This window comes from Serinus canaria, chromosome W (assembly GCF_022539315.1).
Source record: "Serinus canaria isolate serCan28SL12 chromosome W, serCan2020, whole genome shotgun sequence".
NCBI lineage: Eukaryota > Metazoa > Chordata > Aves > Passeriformes > Fringillidae > Serinus > Serinus canaria.
The window spans coordinates 6,272,242-6,294,363 of NC_066342.1; the positions used below are offsets into that span (position 1 = coordinate 6,272,242).

Sequence of the window (22,122 nt, forward strand, 5' to 3'; positions counted from 1 at the left end):
GCTTGGTGTCATCTGCAAACTTGCTGAGGGTGCACTCAAACTCACTATGTCATTGATGAAGATATTAAACAGTATTGGTCTCAATATGGACCCCTTACAGACACCAGTTGTCACTGGTTTTCACTTGAACACTGCACTATTGACTATAAGTCTTTGGACATGGCCATCGAGCAAATTCCTCATCCATCTAACAGTCCCCATATCTCTCCAATTTAGTGGTCAGAATGTTTTGGGGGACCGTTTGAAAGGCCTTACAGAAGTCCACGTAGATGACATCTGTAGCTCTTCCCTTTTCCACTGATGCAGTCATTTCATTGTAGAAGACCACTAAAATGATCATGCACAATTTGCCTTTAGTGAAGTCATGTGCTAATCTCCTCCCTGTTATCCATATGCCTCAATATATCTTCCAGGAGGATCTGTCCCATGATCTTTCTGGACGTGGAGGTGAGGTCTACTGGTTGGTAGTTCTCAGGGTGGTCCTTTTAACATTTTTTTAAAATGGGCACAATGTTTCCTTAGTTCCAGTCATCGGGGATGTGGGCTGACTGCCCCATAACTTCTCAAATACAATAGAGAATGGTTTAGCAACCACATCAGCAAATTCCCTCAGGACCCTGGCATTCATCTTGTGTGGTCCTGTGGATTTATGTATGCTCCGGTTTCTAAGGTGGTCACAAATATGGTCTTCTCCTATGATGGGAGAGACTGCTTCCCCCCTGTCTTGGATACAGACCTTGAAGTTCAGGTTGTGAGAAGAGCAATTGCTGGTGTCAGGGTGGTTGAAGTCCCCCAGGAGGATCAGAGCCTGTGAGCATGATTCTTCCTGCAGTTGAAGTAAAAATGTTTAATTGACATCCTCACCTTGATCAGGCAACCTGTAGCAAACACTAGCCATGAGGTTTCCTTTGTTGGCTTTTCCCTTATTTTTACCCAAATGGTCTCAACCCATTCAGCACTGGTTTTCAAAGACAGCTGTCTCCAGTCAATCCATATTTTACATAGAAGGCAACCCCTCCATCCCTTCTTCCTTGCCTGTGCTTTCTGAAGAGTTTATAGCCATTGATTGAAGTGCTCCAGTCATGCAATTTGTCCTACCAAATCTCAGTGGTAGCAATTAAATCATATCTTTCCAGGTGCACAGTGGCTTCCATCTTTTCCTGTCTGTTACGCATGCTGTATGCACTGCTACGGAAGCACTTTAGTGGGCCTATTGACCTTGTCAGCTTTTTAGAGGAACGCAATCTAATTCCTTTGTCGCATTTCACAGGTGTCTCTCTGTTGGTTTCTAACACATCAGCAGCCTCTGGTTCTTTTGTCTGGATGGCAAACGGATCCTTCAGTGCCTTTCAGTAAGGAATCTTTAAGATTCACAGAGCATCCACTATTGCCCAAAAAAAGTATAAAACTAGTGCAGATATTCTTCTACCCCCTTTGAACTGGGCAGGGGGAGTGGGGGGCGGAGTGTGCACTAGATAATCTTCAGAGCTTTCTTGATATATGTGCAGGCAATATCTTTGTCCCAAGAAGTCTGTCCCTGATTCCACCTTCTGTGTACTTTCTTTTTGTGTTTGATTTTAGTTTGGAGCTCCATTTGCTTGGGTGGTGGTGGCTGTTCCCCAGCCAGTTTGAACCATGGGAAGCCAATGCCAGCAGCAGCAATGGCAGTAGTGGCAGAAGTAGTATTTGCTGTGTGCTGAGAAGAGTGTGATGCTTATGAAGTCCTGGAGGGTGTTTGAGGAGCTTTCTGGGCCCCCAATACCCTGAGGCTCTGTGTGTGAAGGGACTGGCCAACAGTCAACAGGTCTCATAAGAGGGGCATGAGAGAGTTGGGTGGTCCCCGCTGTTGGTGCAGCCAGTTCAGACCACAGGAATCCACATGTAACTGGCCCCTAGGAAGTGCGAGTGACCAGGGTGTGGTGCTGTAGGGAACAGTGCCTGAGAGGAATGGTGCAAGAGATTGTGCAGCAGTTCAAGCACAAGGGTGCATTAGGAAGGCAGCACATCCTACTAGTTGTTGGACTGCTCCTTGCTCTTCTAACACAGTCTTATGCTGCAGCCCCAATGGTCACCCCAAATAGCTGTTAGCTGTGCAAGCCTATCCAGCAGCTGGATGTCTCCAAGAAATTAGAGGACCTTCTTAGGCAGTGTTTTGAAGTTGTTGAAAGCATGGTGGTAGAGACCAGATGAGGGCTGAACTCTGCAGCAGGCAGGAATTGGCTGTCTAGCCAGACTAGCCTGGAATGAGTGGAGGCAGCCACACAGACAGAGCTTCCTATCAGGGAAGCTGCTGTCCAGGTGGAGGGCTATAAAGACTGCACCTCATGCTCCTGAGTGGAGGAGATGCAGGAGGAAGTCACTAGGTTATGCTGTATTAGGGAGGGGTGTGAAGACCCACCCTTAAGGGGAAGGGAGCACCTAAGATTCATAAATGCTTGTGTTCGAAAGGAATGACCTAAGTCAGAGGGTCTGCAAACAATGAGAAAATTTTATTAGTAAATTACACACTTGGCATGGAAATCAGTATGTTAGTCCCCTACCTACTATATAAGCACACGGCAGTAGGTTTTGGATAAAGGGGTAGGGTGAAAGGAAACACAGAAAGGAAAAGATTAAAGAGGGGGAGAGAAAATGAAAGAGGAAAAAAAAGAGATCACCAGTCCTGGTTTCAGCATCAATCCAGCAGTGTTGGTCAGGCTGATGAGATGTCCAGCATCCTGGGGGCGCTGCCTGGGCTTGGGGGGTGGGTACATTGTTATGGATAGGTTTCTCTGCCCTGAAGACAGGTTTCTTGGTTTCTATGCAAATTAATTCTCATGTGCAGTCCATTCTTTCAGACCTTTCTGGAAATGGGCCAGAGGTCTTCAGGGGGGGATCTTTGGTGGTCTTAATTTCCCCCAATAATCCATGCCCACTTCTTGGCCTCATTCCTGCGGTTGCACTGTACTGTGTTGTGCTTATCTTCAGGAACTACAACAAGGATGTTTATCCCAGAAAAGTGCTGTCCTACCTCTGCATGGTCCCCCTTCTCAAGCCAAACCTTGTTTTTTCTCACGGTGGCCAGTCCTTGGTTGGCTCCACAGCCATCTGGTTATCAGTGTTTGAGACATACACATTATCCCCTTATCTTCTGGGAATCAAGAGCTAAAAGGGTCCCACATTGGACTGCTGTTCATAATGTTGTTGGAGAATGAGCTTTAGTCATAGTAAATTTCCATCCTGGCTGCAATTTGAGTCAGTAACTTTCTTTGAAGGTCCAATAACAAAAATATTATTCCACTTGGGTTGTTATTCAGGCAAGAAAAATAAATTTCCAAGGCTGTTTTTTAAAAAACAGAAATCACAGAATAAGCTGAGTAGTTAGTTCCTGGGAACAGACAGTGTTTCTCATAAGCTCAGGAGGGGCTTAGTCCAAGTGCAGTTAGTCAAGACCAAGACCTAATGAGCATTTTTCAGATCATAGTGCAGCCTGAGCAGGGGGGCAGTAGGATGCATCCCGCGACTAAAGTCACCTTCTCTGGGCCTTTACAAGGGGGAACAAGAAACAGAGTACTATTTGAGATGTTGCAAGAATAAATACTAGGACCCCATGGCACTGACCTCCAAGGACTACCAGAGAAAGAGCTGCAGTGCCAAACAGACAGCACCTTGGAGGAGGCACCATGGTCTTTGGTGAACCATGGAAACAGGATATTGCTTCACTCCCTTTCCTTGTATGTACCAACCAGCAAAAGATATGAAGCCTTGGTAGTGGGCAAACCAATGGGCAAGATTCACAGGGAGAAACTGCAACAGCGGGGCATACTAAAAGCTGCAAAAGAAAGCAGCAAGTGCTAAGAGTGGCTGAGAAGCATCGAGGCACCCATCTGCCAGCCTGATATACAGTCAAGGGAAGTTTGCTGCTTGCCAGGAGCCGAGATCCAGGATGTCACAGAGAAACTGCCACAACTGGCTAAAAGTGCAGACTACTATCCACTACTTCTTTTCCACATGGGCACCAATGGCATGGTAAGGCATTGTCTGGACAAGATCAAGCAGGATTTGAAAGCACTGGGGCTTCAAGTGAAAGGGACAGGTGTCCAAGTGATCTTCTCCTTTGTCTTGCCAGTCAGGGATAGGGGTGCAGGCAGAAGTCAATGCATCATGCAGATCAATATCTGGTTTTGTGGATGATGTTGTCACCTGGGCTTTGGTTTCTGCAGTCACAGGATTTTCTTCAATGAATACAGCCTATTGGGAAGAGTTGGAATCTACTGATCTAGAAGAGGTGGGACAATCTTCGCCAACATATTGACTGACTTAGTAAATCGTGCTTTAAACTAATAAACTTGAGAGGACAAGAAAGGATTCTTCAGGTATGTCAGACAGAAGGAAGGTAAAAGATTATGTTCCCCCCCCCCCCCCCCCTCCCCCCCCTCCCCTTCCCCCCCACCAGTAAGCAAGGCTGGTAGATGGATAAGAACAGACAAGAAGGCTGAGGTACTCAACAAAATTTTTGCCACAGTCTTTGATGGCATCCTCTCCCACACATCTTGAGTAGATGGACTGCAAGATGGGGGACTAGGGGAGCAAAGTCCATCCCACTGATCATGTTTGTGACCGCTTGAAGAAACTGAACAGATATGAGTCTATGGGACTTTATGAGATGAATCACAGTCCTGAGGGAATTGGCTGATGTATTTGCAAAGCCATTTTCCATGATATTTGAAAAGATGTGGAGGTCAAGTGAAGTCCCAGGTGACTGGAAACAGGGAAATATTGCGCCCATTTAAAAAAGGGTAGAAAGGAAGACCCTGGGAACTACTAGCCTATCAGCCTCACCTCTGTGCCAGGGAATATTATGGAACAGATCCTCCTAGAAGCTGTGCTAAGGCACATGGAGGACAGGGAGGTGATTCGGGACAGCCAATATGGCTTCACCAAGGGCAAGTCCTGCCTGACTAACCTAGTGGCCTTCTATGATGGAGTGACGCCATCAGTGGATAAGGGAAGGACTACAGATGTAATTTATCTGTAATTCTGAAAAGCCTTTGACAAGATTCCCTACAACATCCTTCTCTCTAAATTGAAGAGAGGTGGATTCAATGGGTAGACTGTTAGGTGGATGAGGAATTGGTTGGATGGTCTCATCCAGAGGGTAGTAGTTAACAGCTCAATATTCACATGAAGATCAGTAATGAGTGGTGTCTCTCAGGGGTCTCATTTGGGACCAGTGTTATTTAATATCTTCATCAATGACATAGACAATGGGACTGAGCACAGCCTCAGCAAGTTTGCAGATAACACCAAGCTGAGTGGTGCAGTTGACAAGCTGGAGGGAAGGGATGCCATCAAAGGCAATCTTGACAGGCTAGAGAGGTGGGCCTGTGCGAACCTCAAGAATTTCTATGAGGCCGCATGCAAGGTCCTGCACCTGTGTGAGGGAATAGCATGCAAATATACAGGGCAGGTAGAGAATGGATCGAGAGCAGCCATGATAATAAGGACTTGGGGGTGTTGGCTGATAAGAAGATGATCATGACCTGGTAGTCATAGAATCACAGAATCCCAGAATCATTAAAGCTGAAAAAGACCTCCAAGATCATCAAGTCCAACCTTTGACTTAATACCACCATGTCAACTAAACCATATTGTAGAGTGCATGTCCACTCATTTTTTTTAACACTTCCAAGGATGGTGAATCCACCATTTCCCTGGGGAGCCTTTTCCAATGCTTAATCATTCTTTCGGTGAATACATTTTTCCTAATATCCAACCTGAACCTCTCCTGGTGCAACCTGAGGGCATTTCCCCTTGTACTGTCACTAGTTGACTGGGTGAAGAAGCCAACTTCCACCTCACTACAACCTCCTTTCAGGTAGAGATTGATAAGGTGTCCTCTGAGCCTCCTTTCTCCAGACTAAACAACCCCAGTTCCCTCAGATGGTCCTCATAAAACTCATGCCTTAGACTCTTCACCAGCTTTGTTGCCCTCCTTTGGACATGTTCCAACATCTCAATGTCCTTCCACGTCCTTCCTGTAGTGAGGGGCCCAAAACTGAACACAATATTGAGGTGTGGCCTTGCCAGTGCCAAGTACAGAGGGACAATCACTTCCCTGGTCCTGTTGGCTACACTATTTCTGATACAGGCCAGGATGCCATTTGCCTTCTTGGACATATGGGCACACATCAGGCTCATGTTCATCTGGCAGTTGACTAACATCTCCAGATCATTTTCTGCCAGGCAGCTTTCCAGTCACTCTTCCTCAAGCCTGTAGTGTTGCATGGGGTTGTTGGGACCCACGTGCAGGACTTTGCGGAGTGCTCGCATTCCAAAGAGGCGGGAATTTGGTTTTACCTTCCTTGTGTTGCTAATAACTCCTCCCTTGACCCAAACCCTAAACTCCACCCCTGCGATGCCCTATTAAAAACCCCACGACCCTGCCTTTGCCCAGTCTTTTCGTTTTTGTCTTCCCCCCTCATCTCTCGGGGTAATAAATGGATTCTCGAGCTTTAAGAAATGAAGACCTGATTCTTTTTTGTTCCCATGCCTGGCACCGGCAGCTGCACTCTGCCTTGTCATGATGAACTCTGTTGCAACGTGATGCAACAGGACCTGGCACTTGGCCTTGCTGAACCTCATACAATTCACCTCAGTCCATCAATTTAGCCTGTCCAGATCCCTCTTTGTAGGGGTGATCTGCTCCAAAACATTCCACCTTGGGTGGATCCCATCAAGTCCCATAGACTTGGGTATGTCTAACTGATATAGCAGGTAGTGCTATATTTGCTAGCTGGAATGAGTCCCACAACTGGAATGCTGGGATGAAGGGCTACAGGCTGTTTAGGAGGGATAGGCAGGGCAGGTGAGATGGACATGTGGCACTATATGTAAGGAAGAGGTTTGATTGTACAGCCTTACAGTTGGCAGTGATGTGGTGGAGAGCCTCTGAGGGAGGCTTAAGGGGATAGAAAACAAAGGAGATATTATAGTGAGTGTTTATTATTGATCGCCCAGCCAGGATGTAAGCAGTGATGAGTTCTTCTGTAAGCAATTAAGAGAAATCTCTGGATCAGTAGCCCACATCCTTATGAGAGATTCCAACTTCCCGGACATCAGCTGGGAATATCATTCTGCTGTGACGAGCAGGCTTAGGAAGTCTTGAAGTTTGTGGGAGGCAACTTCTTGTCACAAGTACTCTGTGAGCCAACTAGGAAAGATGCCCTCCTAGACTTGTTTGTGACCAGAGAAGGACTCTTGGGAGATGTGGTGGTTGGTGGCTGTTCTGCCCGCAGTGACCATAAAATGGTTGAGTTTAAAATTTTCAGTGTAATGAGAAAAAAAGGTCAAGAGTTGTTGCCCTGGATTTCAAGAGAGAAATCTTCAAGCTATTCCTGGAGCTAATTAGAAGATTACCCAGGGAATGTCCTTTTGCGGACTTCAGGACCCATGAGTGCTGGTTAGTCTTTAAGAACCACCTTTCCAAAGTACAGGAGCAAGCAATTCCACTGTGTCAAAAATCAAGCAAGTGGGGCAGAAAACCAAATCAGGTGAACAGGGAACTCCTCATGGAGCTCAAGAGGAAGAAGAAATTGTAGAATTTCTGGAAGCAAGGTTAGGCTTTGCAGGAAGATTACAGAGCTGTGGCTCATATTTGCAGGGAGAAGACACAAAAAGCAAAGCTCAAATAGAGTTGAAACTGGCCAGGGTTGTGTCAGATAACAAGAAAGACTTTTTAAAATACATAATTAGCAAGAACATGTCAAAAGAAAACATTGGACTGATACTTGTTGAAGATGGTCACCTGACTAATAGGGATGAAGAAAAAGCAGAGGCATTGCATTCTTTTTTTGCCTCAGTCTTTAATGATACTGATAGACTTTGGGCTTCCCAGTCCTCTGAGTTGGAGGACCATGACTGAGGGAACAGTATTTTTCCTTTTGTGGACACTGAAATTGTAAAGGACCAGTTGTATCTGCTGAATGTTCACAAGTTGATGGGGCCTGATGGGATTCATCCCAGAGTTCTGAAGGAGCAAGAGGATGTTATGGCAGGACCCATCTTGATCATCTGCCAAATGCTTTGGGAGTCTGAGGAAGTCCCAGCTAACTGGAAGATGGCCAATGCTATTCCTAGTTACAAGAAGGGTGTGAGGGAAGACCCAGGGAAATACAGACCTGTTAGTCTAACCTCAATACCTGGAAAAATTATGGAGAAGATAATACTGGGTGCTACTGAAAGATATTTAAAGAACAATGCAATCGTCAGGCACAATCAACGGGTTCACAAAGGGAAAGTCCTGTTTAATTTGGCATTCTATAATAAGCTGGATGTAGTTTTCTGGATTTTAGTAAGGCCTTTGATACTGTCCCTCACAGTATCCTTCTGGACCGGTTGTCCACTGTGAAATGAGCAGGTTCATGGTGTGCTGGGTGAAGAAATGCCTGGATAGCAGAGCTCAAAGGGTTGTAGTGAATGGGACTAGATCTAGCTGGCAACTGGTCACCAGCAGTATTCCTCAGGGTTTAATTTAAGGGCCAGTTCTGTTCAATATCTTTATCAATGATCAGGATGCAGGAGTTGAATGCACCATTAAGAAGTTTGCTGATGATGCCAAACTGGGGGGAGCTGCTGAATCTCTTGAGGGACAAGAGGCCATGCAGAGGGATCTCGGTAGACTGAAGCAATCACCAATAGCACGAAAATTAAAAAGTCTAAAAGCCAGATTCTGCACCTGTGACAGAGCAATGCCAGGAACAATTATAGATTGGGAGAGTAGTGGCTGGAGAGCAGCCTTGCAGAAAGGGATCTGGGGGGTGCTGGTTGACAGGAAGCTCAATATGAGTCAGCAGTGAGCCCTGGCAACCAAGAAGACAAACCTCATCTTGGGGGGCATTGGGAACAACCTGACTGTAAAGGGATTCCTTGCTCATGACAGCGGGGTTGGACCTCTAAAGGTCCCTTCCAACCCAAACCATATGATGATGATTCAGAGAGCTAGAGCCTGTCCAACTACTGATGGTAGAACCCTCACTCACTCCTGTAGCTGATACCACAGGCCCCAGGGTGCCTACACCCCCCAATCTGACTCCAGTAGCTGGGCACCAAATTTCACTCACACAAACACGGGTCTCACCAGCTGCTGGCACCTGTTCCTTGCAGCACACATACTGTCCTAGTTTCAGCTGGGATAGAATTCATTTTCTTCTCAGTAGCTGGTACAGCGCTGTCTTTTGGATTCTGTATGAGAATGATGCTGATAACACAGATGTTTTGGTTGTTGCTGAGCAGTGCTTACCCTGAGTCAAGGCCTTTTCAGTGTCTCATGCTCTGTCAGGGAGGAGATGCACAAGAAGCTGGGAGAAGCATACTCCAGGCAGCTGACCTGAACCGCCCAAAGGGATAGTCAACACGATAGAACATCATGTTCGGTGAATAAACTGGGGGGAGTTAGCCAGAAGGGGCCAATTGCTGCTCAGTCTGTGGGTGGTGAGCATTTGTATTGTGCATAATTTCTTTTTCTTGGGTTTTACCTTCCTCCCTCCCTCTCATTTTTATTAAAACTATTAGCAGTAGCATTAGTATTACCATATTACCATCATTATTATTATATTTTACTTTGTTTCAATTATTATACTGTTCTTATCTCAATCCATGAGTTTAATTTTCTTTCCTGATTCTCCTTCCCATCACAATGGGAATGGGGGCAAAGGGAAGTGAGCGAGCAGCTGTGTGTGGTATTTAGTTGCCAGTTGGGCAACACATACACAGAGGACAGAGAGTGAGATTAAGCAGGGTGATAGTTAAGAAAACATTTTAAAAGAAAATATAAGAAAATAGGACATTCTGCAGTGATCAGGCACAGGGCTCAGCCAGACAAGCATACTGACTGGCTCCATTTTACCTGTGACTGGAAACTTTTATCCCCCTTTCTGTCTATCCCCCCTCTTTGTCTCTCCCTGCTTCCTCTTTCCCCTGTAATTCCCTTAATCAGTTTGTATACTTCTATCAATTCCTGCCTCCATCTCAGTTTGATGTCTGGGATCCCCCCTGGTTTAACATCTTAGCAGTTGCAAAGTCTATGTCAATCTTCCAGGAAATGGTGCCTGTGGTTTAGATTCCTTCTTAAATAATTTATTGTATGTTTTGTTTGTTTACTGTTTACAGTCCAATATAATTCTTGTAAATACCAAGTTTTATATTCCTTTCTGTGGAACAAAGAATATCTTTATGAAGTTGGATTAATATTTTAAGATGTAGAGCCTCAGCTACCCTTGCAGCAATTTTCAATCCTGTACAAATGGCACCTTCTCTGTGGTGACTTCAAGTTTAAGCACAGAAACATAGAATAGTAGAGTAGTTGAGGTTGAAAGGGATCTCTGGAGCTTATCTAGTCCAAACCCCTTCCCAGCCCACGCTCAAAGCAGGATCAACCAGAGTAAGTAGCTTGGGACATTGTCCAGTCAGGTTTTGGGTATCTCCAACAATGGAGAATCCACAGCCTCTCTTGGCAGCCTCGTTCCGTGTTTGATCACGCTTTGACTTAAAAAGATTTTCCTTATGTTTGAGTGGAAGTTCATGCATTTCAGTTTGTGTCCATTATCTCTCATCCTTTCACTGAGCACACCTGAGAAGACTTTGGCTCCATCTTTGTGCTGGTTTCAGCTAGGGTAGAGTTAATTTTGTTCCCAGTGGCTGGTACAGGGCTACATTTTGGTTTTGTTCTGAACACAGGGTTGATAATACAGAGATATTTTTGTTATTGCTGAGCAGGGCTACACAAAGCCAAGGCCTTCTCTGCTTTTCATACTGCCAAGCTGTCAAGGAAGCTGGGGGTGCATGGGAAGTTGGGAGGAGACACAGCCAGGACAGGTGAGGCAAACTGACCAAAGGGATATTCCAGACCACATGACATCATGCTCAGTATATAAAGTGGGGGGAAGAAGGAGGAAGGAGGGGGATGATTGAAGTGATGGTGTTTGTCTTCCCAAATCACTGTTATGCGTGACAGAGCCCTGCTCTCCTGGAGATGGTTGAACACCTGACTGCCCATGGGAAGCAGTGACTTAATTCCTTGTTTTGCTTTGTTTGTGTGTGAGGCTTTTCCTTTCCCTATTAAACTGTCTTTATCTCAGCCCATGAGTTCTCCAGCTTTTACCCTTCCAATTCTCTCCCTGATCCTGCTGATGGGGGAGTAAGCAAGTGGCTGTGTGGGGCTTGGTTGCTGGCTGGGGTTAAACCACAACAATCTTTAATGCACAGTGTATTTAGACACAGATAAGATCCCTCCTGATCCTTCTCTTTTGCAGACTAAACAATCTTAAACAATTCAGGAAGTGTGGACTGGATGGGTGGACAGTGAGGTGAATTGACAACTGTCTGAAACTCAGATCCCAGAGGGTGGTGATCAGTGGCACAGGGTCTAGTTGGAGGCCTGTCACTAGGGGTCCCCCAAGGTTCAATACTCGGGCCAGTATTGTTTAACTTATTCATCAATGACTTGGATGACAGGGTAGATGCAACCTCAGCAAGTTCACTGATGACAAACTGGGAGGAGTGGCCGATACAGTAGAGACATGTGCAGCAATTCAGAAGTACCTCGACAGATTGGAGACATGGGCAGAGAACAACTGTCTGAAGTTCAACAAAGGCCAGTGCACAGCCTTGCACATGGTGAGGAATAACCCCAGGTACCAGTACAGGCTGGGGGTGTCCTGCTGAAAAGCAGCTCTGCAGAGAAGGATCTGGGGGTCCTGGTGGACAACAAGCTGCCCATGAACCAGCAGTGCCCTTGTGGCCAAGAAGGCAAATGATATCTTGGGGCGCATCGGGAAGAGAATTGCCAGCAGGTGGAGGGAAATGATCCTGCCCCTCTACTCAGCCCTGGTGAGGCCACATCTGTAGTGCTGTGTCCAGTTCTGGGCTCTTCAGTACAAGAGAGACATGGACCTCCTGGACCAGGTGCAGCAAAGGGCTACAAAGTTGATTAAGGGACTGGAGCATCTCTCTTATGAGAATAGGCTTAGGGAGTCGGGCTTGTTAAGCCTCAAGAAGAGATGACTGAGAGGGCACCTCATCAATGTCTATAAGTGTCTGAAGGGAGGGTGCCAAGAAGTTGAAGCCAGGGTCTTAGTGGTGCCAAGCAATAAGACAAAAGGCAATGGGCAGAAACTGATGCACAGGAAGTTCCACCTGAATATGAGGAAGAACTTCTTTACTGCATGGGTGACCAAGCACAAGAATATTACCTGGAGAGCTTGTAGAGTCTCCCTCACTGGAGATATTCAATAACTGTCTGGACACAATCCTGTGCCATGTGCTCTGGACTGACCCTGCTTGAGCAGGGAGGTTGGACCAGATGACCCACTGTGGTGCCTTCCAACCTTACCTATTCTGTGATTCTGTGATCCTGAGTCAACTTCCCTGAAGGCATTTGGCAAGACATAAAGACAAGGCACTTAGGGACACAGTTTAGTGCTAGACCACAGTATTAGGTTAATACTTGGACTGAATGATCTTAAAGGTCTTTTTCAACCTCACTGATCCTATGATTTTATTATTCTGTCCCAGCTCTTTCACCATCTGTTCCTGTAGGAGATGCTCCAGTCCTTTCATCACTGCAGTGGCTCTTGGCATAACTTGTTGCAGTATTTCCATGTCTTTTTTTGTACTGAGGAGATCATAACTGCACACAGTACTACAGGTGTGGCCTCTCCAGTGCTCAGTAGAGAGAAAGGTTTACCTCTCTCAATCTCCTGTCAACACTGTTCCTAATGCAGCTCAGGATACTATTGACCTCCTTTGATGCAAGGGCACATTACTGGCTCACATTCAGCTTATTTTCCACCAGGACCCCCATGTCCTTCTCTGCAAAGCTGCGTTCCAGCCAGTCAGCCCCTGCCTTGTACTGGTGCATCATGTTATTCCTACCCAGGGGCAGCACTTGGCATTTCCCTTTGATAGACTGCATGAGGTTCCTGTCTGCCCATTTCTCCAGTCTGTTGAGATCCTTCTGAAGGCATGACAGCTATCTGGTCTATCAAACGCTCCTCCCAATTTTGTACTATATGAAAACTCGCTGAGGGTGCTCTCTGTCACATTGTTCAGGTAATTAATGAAGTTGTTAAACAGTATTGGCCCAAGGATCAGCCCAGGGAAACACCACTAGATGCTGACCTCCAGCTAGACTTTAGGCTTCTGATCACAACTGTCTGAGCCCAGCAGTTCAGCCACTTTTCAGTCCACCTCACTGTCCACTTATCAAACCTGCACTTTGTCAGCTTGTCTATGATGATGTTATATGAGACAGCGTTGAAAGCCCTCATCCACCAAGCTTGTTGACTTGCAGAAGGCTTGCAGGTTGGCCAAGCATAATTTGCCTTTTGTAAATCCATGGTGACTACTCCAAATCACCCCGTGTCCATTGTGTGCCAGGAAATGGCTTCCAAGATTATTTTTTCCACCATCTTCACAGGAATAAAGGTGAGGCTGACCAGCCTGTATTTCCCCAGATCCTCCCTCTTGCCCTTTTTGAAGATTGAAGTGTCATTTGCTTTCTTCCGGTCCTCAGGTATAATGGTGGGGTTCTCAGGGTCTGTCTGACCCCGGCAGCTGTCAGTGTCCTGGATAGAGGAGTACCACTAAGCACAACCTGTCCAGGTCCCTCAGGCAGGCTCCCAGTCACAGGCAATCTTAGCAAGCAGCTCAGCTCTTAAATGAGATCAGCTCTTTGGTGAATTCAGCTCTTTAGAGATTTCAGCTCTTTGCTTGCTAAGTGCCTCAGCAGACACAGGGATGAGAGAGGAGAAGGCTGTATGAGGTTCCACAGATGTGTCTTTATTAGCAGCCTCTGCGAAGGGTGACAGTGACAGCTCTTCTGCTGAACAGCACATAAATAGGGGTTTATATAGGGTATAGGGGTTTTGGGAAACAGTCCAATAGTAAGGGTCAAGGTAAATATGACCTATGGTCTTACAGAGAGATAACGAGGGTCTGAGGCGGAAGAGGGGTTTCTTGATTCAGTCATTGTGACTAGGCATTTCTTATCTTAAGCAACTGACTGCCAGGGAGGCCTTGCAGGCCCTGTGGCTGCTACACTCAGGAACCTCCCCTATCCTTGGAGGTGTACACAAACTCTATCCCTGGAGCTGTACGTGACTTTATGGGACAGGTCCCTGAGCAACCTGATCTAATTAGACTTGCTTTGAGCAGAGGGTTGGACTAGATAACCTCTGGAAGTCCCTTATGACATAAATTTTTCTATGGTAAATTATCAGCCATACTAAAATACAGCTTACTGGTGGATGAAAAAGGACTACAAGCTGTGTCACATCAGCCAGCTCCTCCTTCCATAGCCTTTTAAGGCGCTATCTACAAATGAAATCGTAAGGAGTTACACCAGCAAAATCATATAGGCATCATCTCCTGTATGGAGACAACTTTTCTGGGCTGTTTATCCAGTCAGTACTTTTATTTTTGTTTTGTTTTGCTTTTTAAAGTTCTTTTTCCCAGACAACCATGCATTTTGACATTTTGTTAGACTTCTATGTCTGCCACCAGACTTCCTTCTTTCCACCCACTGGTTCTTGGCTTCCATCAGCTCTTTATCTAAGACCAGAACCCTTTCCTGCTCACTTGATCACAGTTTCACTATTCTGAATCAGACAACTCATGTTTTCCTTTCTTCCTCACTGACTGAGCCTAGTTGCTGTTTTCATGAGCAAGTGATCTCTTTGGAGGTCTTAAGGGTTGCATTAGAATCAAGTTAGCACATGACCAAAAAAAGAGAATGAAAGAATATCCATGTTACTTGTCATAGAACATTTTACATCCTCACCATAGGTTTAGTACTTGCTCCTTTCTCTGTTTTAATAGGATAACTTCCTTCAACCATATATCCTAGGCCCTGTACATGGAATGGAATAGACTCTTTGTTAATAGATTAGGTACTAGAAACCAGAGTTCATATAATTAATAGCAAAAGCAGCAGGTGCAAGGAAACACCCCATTTAGGGTCATCTGGAGGACATCCATTGGTATTTGGAGCAATTAACATATAAACAGGATAAAACAAACAATCCTCTGCTTAATATATTGAGCTATAAAGTCAGGTAAAATGTCATGAACTGCAATAAACTATACATTCCCAATATCACTGCCCATAATTTAAAGAGGAGAAGCACTAGAGCTTTTAAAAGAAAAACAAATGTGGATAAAGAAATATGTTTTCTTTTGTCTCAACAGTTCAGTGTCTTTGGCTGACATTTTTCAAATAGAAGTTAGCCTGATCAGACATTCTACAAAGATATTTTCAGTCTTTGATTACAGTTTAACAATGTGATGAGCAACTTTCCATTTTTACAGTATATTAAACAGGGACACATTGGTAATTCTTAATAATAAGCATGTCTTAACAGACCCATTTATGACAGAAGATTGCTTAGATATTATAAGAGCAAAGAAAATAAGAGAACAAGAGAGTGTTGAAAAAGTTTATCCAAAGAATAAATTTGGCAAAATATGTCCGTGAAGAGGATGCTGCAAGTATTAACATCAGTATCAGAACCCAAAAGTGTTGTTGACTTTTTTGTGTCAATGCCAGATTATCATCAACAGACATTTGCTGGCACCAAAAAAGTCTTCTACAGGCCTTTTGCTTCTTCCATATCCTTTTATCAGAAGTTTCAGGGGATATATTTAGACTTAACTGGAAAAAGAGGGAGGGAAGGTTCTTCCTGAGCAACTTTGAAGTTAGTCCTACTCTGACTATGTGTGTGGGTTTTACCATATAACCTCTAGAGGTCTCTTTTGACCTAAATTATTCTATGATTTTAAGTTTGAACATGGGAGAAAGGAATTTGATGGTAGAAAACCATGTTCATCGAAGCAAGAAAAGCACAGGAAATAGAAGAGTCAGAGAGAGAAGCAAAAGGACATATTCTCCTTCCTCTACCTTCCTTCATTTGGAAAAAATAATAAATATGTATATCATTGCACTTAAAACAATAAAGAAATTATATAATTGTTTTCTGTACATAATGACTACAACTGCCTCAGCAATTTAGGAACTTCCCAGTATAATTTCACTAGAAGAATAGAGGCCCACATGGAGACTACTTTATTACACAGATGATCATATTATGACAAATTTAGATCATACTTCCTATCAGTATAACTTAAAACTTGTCCATAAACTCAAGTTTTTTCCCCAAACAACAAAATGCTGCATATACAGCTTCACACTGTCCAACTGTAACAATTACCTGAATTCATTTTAGATTAATTCAAGTGATATGAATCTTACTTGTTTTCACTCAAATAATGATTTAATATGACAAAAAATTAAGTTTTTGTTCAAACATTTTTCTTTGCTAATTAAAACGTAGCAGCCCATATTATGTAATGAAAAGTGCATTATTTTAGCAAACATTCTAATTTAGATGAATAACCAACTTACATTGTTCCATTTGTGTAGACTGTGTCACTTCCCTCCACATACTGAACCTGGGCTGGGTAGACATGCTGTACCTGTTGCACAGTCTGTACTTGCTGTACCTACAAACAAGAACACCAGAAATATAGGATAGTTTACCTTATAAAAAGAATGACTAGTGCTTCAGTGCATCTAATGGTTTCTAAACAATACTCTTAATTTTGGGACATCCCTGTTCTCACAATTACTAAATGACACAGAATGCAATACTGTGCTGCAAGTCTGTAATATGCTAAGTGGAATACTGTGTTGATTTGGCATAGCCTGATTTCTTTTTTTTGTAGTCGGGGGGGTGGGGGGGGGGGGTACAGGAAGGTAGACATGCTGCTTGCCCAATTAGAGAGGTTGGCAATGCTTCTGTGATGACATATTTAAGAAGAAAATCAAAACAGCACACACGCAGTTTTTTTCCCCAGGGGTGGGGAGGCGCTGTGGCCGCCGCTGTGGCTGCCGCCATCTCGGTGCAGATTGCGGCAATCTTTGCCTGCCTGGCTGCCCCTAGCCAACTGTGCTGCAGGTAGAAGGGCAGAGGCAATGGTGGCGGCTTCTCCTTCCCAGCGCCCTGCATGAAGAGAGGCGTTAAATAGCACAAGCACTGTGGCAGTCGCCACTGTGCGCATGGTGGTGGTGGGGCTGCGTGGTCCACTGAAAATGTGGCAGGCAACTCCCTGATGCAGAACCTGGATAAAATCAACTTCTTGGCACTGCAGGATCCTGCAAGAATCTTTGAATTAGTGGAACTTGTTTGCAATGGTACCTACAAGCAGCAGTTTTTCTTCTAGTCAGAGGAGGAAGTGAGGACATGTGAGAGAAAACAACATGATGGCACCAAGGTCAGTGGAAAAGAAAGAGTAGGAGGAGGTACTCCAAGTGTTGAAGCTGAAATTCCTCTGCAAGCCGTAGTGAGGACTATGGTAAAACAAACTGTCCCCCTGTAATGCATGAAGTCTATGGGGGATGCAGACATTCACTTGTAGCCCATGAGAAAAGTGTTCACGCTGGAGTGGGTGGATGCCAGAGAAAGCTGTAATCTAGTGGGAAACCTGAATAGAGAGAGAGGGCCCTTGCTCGCAAAATAGAGCAGCCTAGCCTTAGAAGACTGCAGCCTGTGGACAAGTGACCCATGCCATAACAGTTTTGGAAAAACTGCCCATGGGAGGGACTCCACAGCATAGCAGAGAAAAGATTCCTCTCCCTGAGTGAACAGAAAAAGATCTTGAATGATGAACTGACCAAGACCTCCATGCCCTGTCTCTCATGCATGTGATGCATCATCATATGTCTCCAAGGTGAACTGCTCCAGCAGACATTCTCTGGAGTGGAGGATCATGCTAAGAGAGCTTTCCAAAAACCATCAAAACTGTGAAACTAGTTCAGAGAGACAGAGGGCACACCAGCCTCAGCCAGAGCAGGAAGTGTGAAAAGCTAGATAAGCAGCAGCTCTAACTCAGTGTGGACAGTGCCAGGAGTGAAGGTGACCAACTCCCACAGGTACAAAAGATGTACCCAAGAAGCAACCAGGAGTGGGGCAAATAGGGCAGACAAACAGGGTGTGATTGTCATGGTTTAGGAATGGTATTCCCCAATTTAGGGCTCCTGTTGTTTTATGGCAAAACCAGCTTTCAGGAGGATTTGGATTATCTTCTCCCCTTTCTCAAAAACCTCCTCTGCTGTGTTGCCCTATAGGATGATGTCATCTATGTACTGTTAAGTGTTCTGGAGCCTCACCCTTTTGCAGTGTAGTCTGGATCAGTCCATGGCAAATAGCGGGGCTATATTTCCACCCCTAGGGCAGTTGGCTCCAGGTATACTGGACACCCCTCCAGGTGAAAGAAAACTGTGGCCTGCACTCCGCTGCTAAAGGAATGGAGAAAAATGCATTAGCAATATCAATGGTGGCACCACTTTGCTGCCTTGGACTCCAGTTCATACTGAAGCTCCGGCATGTCCAGCATGGCAGCACTCAGTGGTGGTGTGACTTTGTTCAGGTCATGATAGTCCACTATCAGTCTCCACTCTCCATTGGACTTAGGCACTGGCCATATGGAGATATTGAAGGGTGAGTAAGTCTTGCTGACCACTCCCTGTCTCTCCATAAATCATCTGTGGATGGGAGTCTGGGAGTCCCAGTTGGTACAGTGTTGTTGACAGTGCACTGTAGTGGTAGTAATTGGCACCTGTTGTTCTTTGCCCCGTAGGAGTGCCACAGTAGAAGGGTCCTCTGAGAGACTGGACAAGGTACTCAGCTGTCTAATTCCCTCTGTCTCCACAGCAGCTATCCCAAAAGCCCAAAAATGCCCTTTTGGGTCCTTGAAACACCCTCTCCTTAGGTAATCTATGCCAAGGATGCACAGGGCCTCTGGGCCAGTCACAATAGGGTGTTTCCACCATTCTTTTCTAGTCAGGTGTCCTGGGGTGACTTTATGATGCTTGCATCCCCAATCGTCTGTTCTGTTTATGCTGGATATTAAGTTCTGCACCTTTAAGACTGGTTCAGAGAGTGAACGGGGGGAGAGAAGAAGCACACAGTTTGTTATCAGAAACTGCACTTGCTTCCCCGCATCCTTCTCCTGGACTGTGTTGTCTGCAGCATGGACAGATGGCGGGAAAGAGCTTTCCTTTGCTTTTAGTTAGTTTTTAGCTAGCTGAGGCAGACAAGTTCCCTGGAATATGGTTTTTCTTTTTCTTGGAACTGTTTAAACCTACTCTGGACTGAAAACCCAGAAGAGCACTGAGAGCTCGCACCTGTGGCCCACTGGGCCAGGCCTGGGCCATGGCATTTCCAGTGCCAGAGGGACTGATAAAAGACTGGGTGAACCGAGCTGCAATCCACGAAAAGGACTTTCTGAGTTTGTCATCTCTTCAGATTGGCAAGAGGTTTTATGGTTTAATATTGTTCATTTTTTGTGCTGGTGAATGCTTTGCCTGTTAAATAAACAGTTTTTTTCCACTTTCCTCCAAGGGAATCTTTTTCCCGAACCAGTTGGGGGAGGGGCTGCTTAAATCTGCTTTCTAGAGAAACCCCTTTGGAGGTTTTCTCCCAAATTTTCCCTAAACCAGGACATCAGGCTAACTTCAGCTTACAGTACAGTCAGCTGTTGGGATCCCCCCGTCATCCCAGAAAAAGATGGATGCTGTCCCTACATATCTTGATGGCATCAAGGTATATTGTGCGCCAGTGTTAACTAAAGCCTTATACTCTTGTGGGTCTGATGTGACAGGCCATGGGATCCCCTTGGTCCACTAGATCTTACTGTCCCTTTCCTCCACCTGTCTGGAAGCATTACCCCTCTAGTCTTGGTCATAGTACTCATTGCTCACTTCTTGTAAATATGACCTGGAGGTCCCTTCAAGATTATGGGAAGTGACATTAGCTCTTCTATTCTGTCTGAGGACTTGCCCACTGGAAACTGGAGCAGCAACTATCCTTGAGGAATTTCCTGCGGTGGTTGTTCTTCCTCTCAAATCACATATCCATGCTACTAGGGCAGAGGTGAGTTTTCCATCCCACTTCCTCATGTCCTCTCTGTGGTCATTCAGGTAAAACCACAGGTTACCTCATGGTTTGTACCCTCTCCCTCGAGCAGGAGGATGCTTGCTCCCAATAGCAGAGACTCTAGTTCATACTGGTGGGGCATAGGACATTTTGTCTCTAACCTGCTTGAGTCTTTCAACTCTGTCCATAGTCTTGGACAGTTTTTCCACAGCTGAGGCACAGGTTGGTAGGGAGGAAAAAAGATGATCTTCATATTGCCAGAGTTGGGTAGTCACCTGAACACTGTTCTCTTTCTGTCATTGACATCAAGGCCAGTGAGTTGGTGTATGACAGTGGAGTGCTCTGTACAAACTTCTGCCATGTGGATTGTGTACACTGGACCTCATCTGGATCTATAGGGGACTGCTCGTTATTTGAATCCCTACAGAGTACCTCCAGCACAGCTAATTTTCTCAGGTACTAGGTACCCTTCTCCATGGCATTCCACCTGCTTGGGCTCACTACTAAATCATCCTTGAGAAAATATCTTTCCCTCATGCCTGACAGTTACTTCCAGAGGCTGAGAGTTTCTGTCTTCTTCCCAATTGCCTTGTCAATGCCCACATCCCAAGACAGGGATCCCAGTTGCTTAGCTTCACTACCATCTAGTTTCATATTGTGGGCTGCAATATCTCATCCCTGGAGCAGCCAGGCCACCAGGGGCTCACCCAATTGGCGGCTGAAATCTTTTCACATATCTCCCAGCTCACATGAGATAGGGATCGGGTGATTATCTCTGGTTCTACCTCTTCCTTCTTTTGAGATGGCCCTGCTTCCTCTTCAGCCCTCACTAGGCAAAGTGATTTGGTCTAAGATTTGTTCTTCTGTATAGGGGTGACTGCTACCAGCACAGGTTGTTCCCCTGGCTCAGATGCAGTTTGAGTGGCCATGGTGCCTGCTCTTCTGCTTTCCTCCTACTCTCTCTGAGGGTGCTGTCTAGTGACAAGCAGTGTCTTATAAATAGTAGCCAGGACCCAGCACACTGCAATTTGTTTTTCTCTGGAGTTGCCACAGCTTTCTCCTTGCAAATATTCTGTCATTTTATCAGGGTCCTGTAGTTGTTCAGGGGTGAACTCCCAAAACATTGGAGGAGATAATTTCTCCAAAACCAGGCCCATTTTCTCCCACATTCCATGCTACTCATGACTATTCCCCCTTGGGGCAGATCTCTGAATGACCTTCCTAAAAATCTCTTTCTTGACTCTAAACATGGTGTGGACCATACTGAGGAGACCCGGTAGACTTAGCAATAAGAACATGCTTTCCTTAACGTCCAAGGAAAAGTCTAAATTCTCAAATGCTCTTATAGCAGGCCTAAAAGATGAAGGGGGGGGTGAAAAGGTGTGGAAAATCATCCTCCCCTGTTCCTCCCAGAGGCTAGGTATGATTATTAATGCACTCCCAAAGGTAGCGTCTGAGGTAAGGATAGGAGAGCAATACTAAATACACATCCCAAATGACCCTCATTGTACTTGATGTTATCGTGTAAATATAACAGCTGATATCCCACAGTACAGCAACAAACCTATGCTGATCTCTCGCCCTGCTCTGAAAAAGATCATCACAAGAAGCACACTCAGTAATACATACAGGGTTGGGTACTACACTGTCCTGGGTTGTAAGATGTGGTTTGGGGGTGTGTATTCTATTTCCCATCTGTTAGAGGGGGGGGCAGTTATCTTCTGTTGATTGGGCAGTTTACTTTATCTCTTCCACAACCAATCCTCCCTCCAGGGAGATATCTTCTGTTAATGGGCCATTGAGTCTCACTGCATGACTGATAAAATTAAATCATCCCCTTGTAAAATGCTCTGCCCAGAGGGAGGAGCCAAGCATTCCTACCTAGATATAATCTGAGATTTGGAATACCAGAAGCAGCCTTTTCCCACTGGATTCCCAGAGGAAGACTAGGCCCATCTATATAACTACTGGATCTCCAGGGGAATACTACACCCTTCTACAGGATCACTGCTTCAACAGAACCACATCTATCACTCCAGGAGGACTGCAGCCACCATTTAATTGGACTAATACCAACACCCTGACGAAGGGGGTGTCAGCTCGTATTCTGACTCTGTCAGTGTTGTTTTGTATTACTGCATTTTTAAATTTT

At 45.2% G+C, this 22,122-nt stretch overlaps 1 protein-coding gene across 4 annotated transcripts in view; it reads right to left on the bottom strand.

The window, feature by feature from the left end:
- LOC103824681 (transcription factor RFX3-like) overlaps positions 1 to 22,122 on the bottom strand; it is a 207,544-nt gene that overhangs the window by 128,754 nt on the left and 56,668 nt on the right. For 3 of the 4 annotated variants that reach the window (XM_050986369.1, XM_050986371.1, XM_050986372.1), the window contains exon 3: positions 16,439 to 16,536. In XM_050986369.1, coding sequence (XP_050842326.1) covers positions 16,439 to 16,536 — 98 coding nt within the window. Of the gene's footprint in view, positions 1 to 16,438; positions 16,537 to 18,202; positions 18,332 to 22,122 lie in introns of those variants that run through there. The other variant, XM_050986370.1, reaches the window with a different exon arrangement.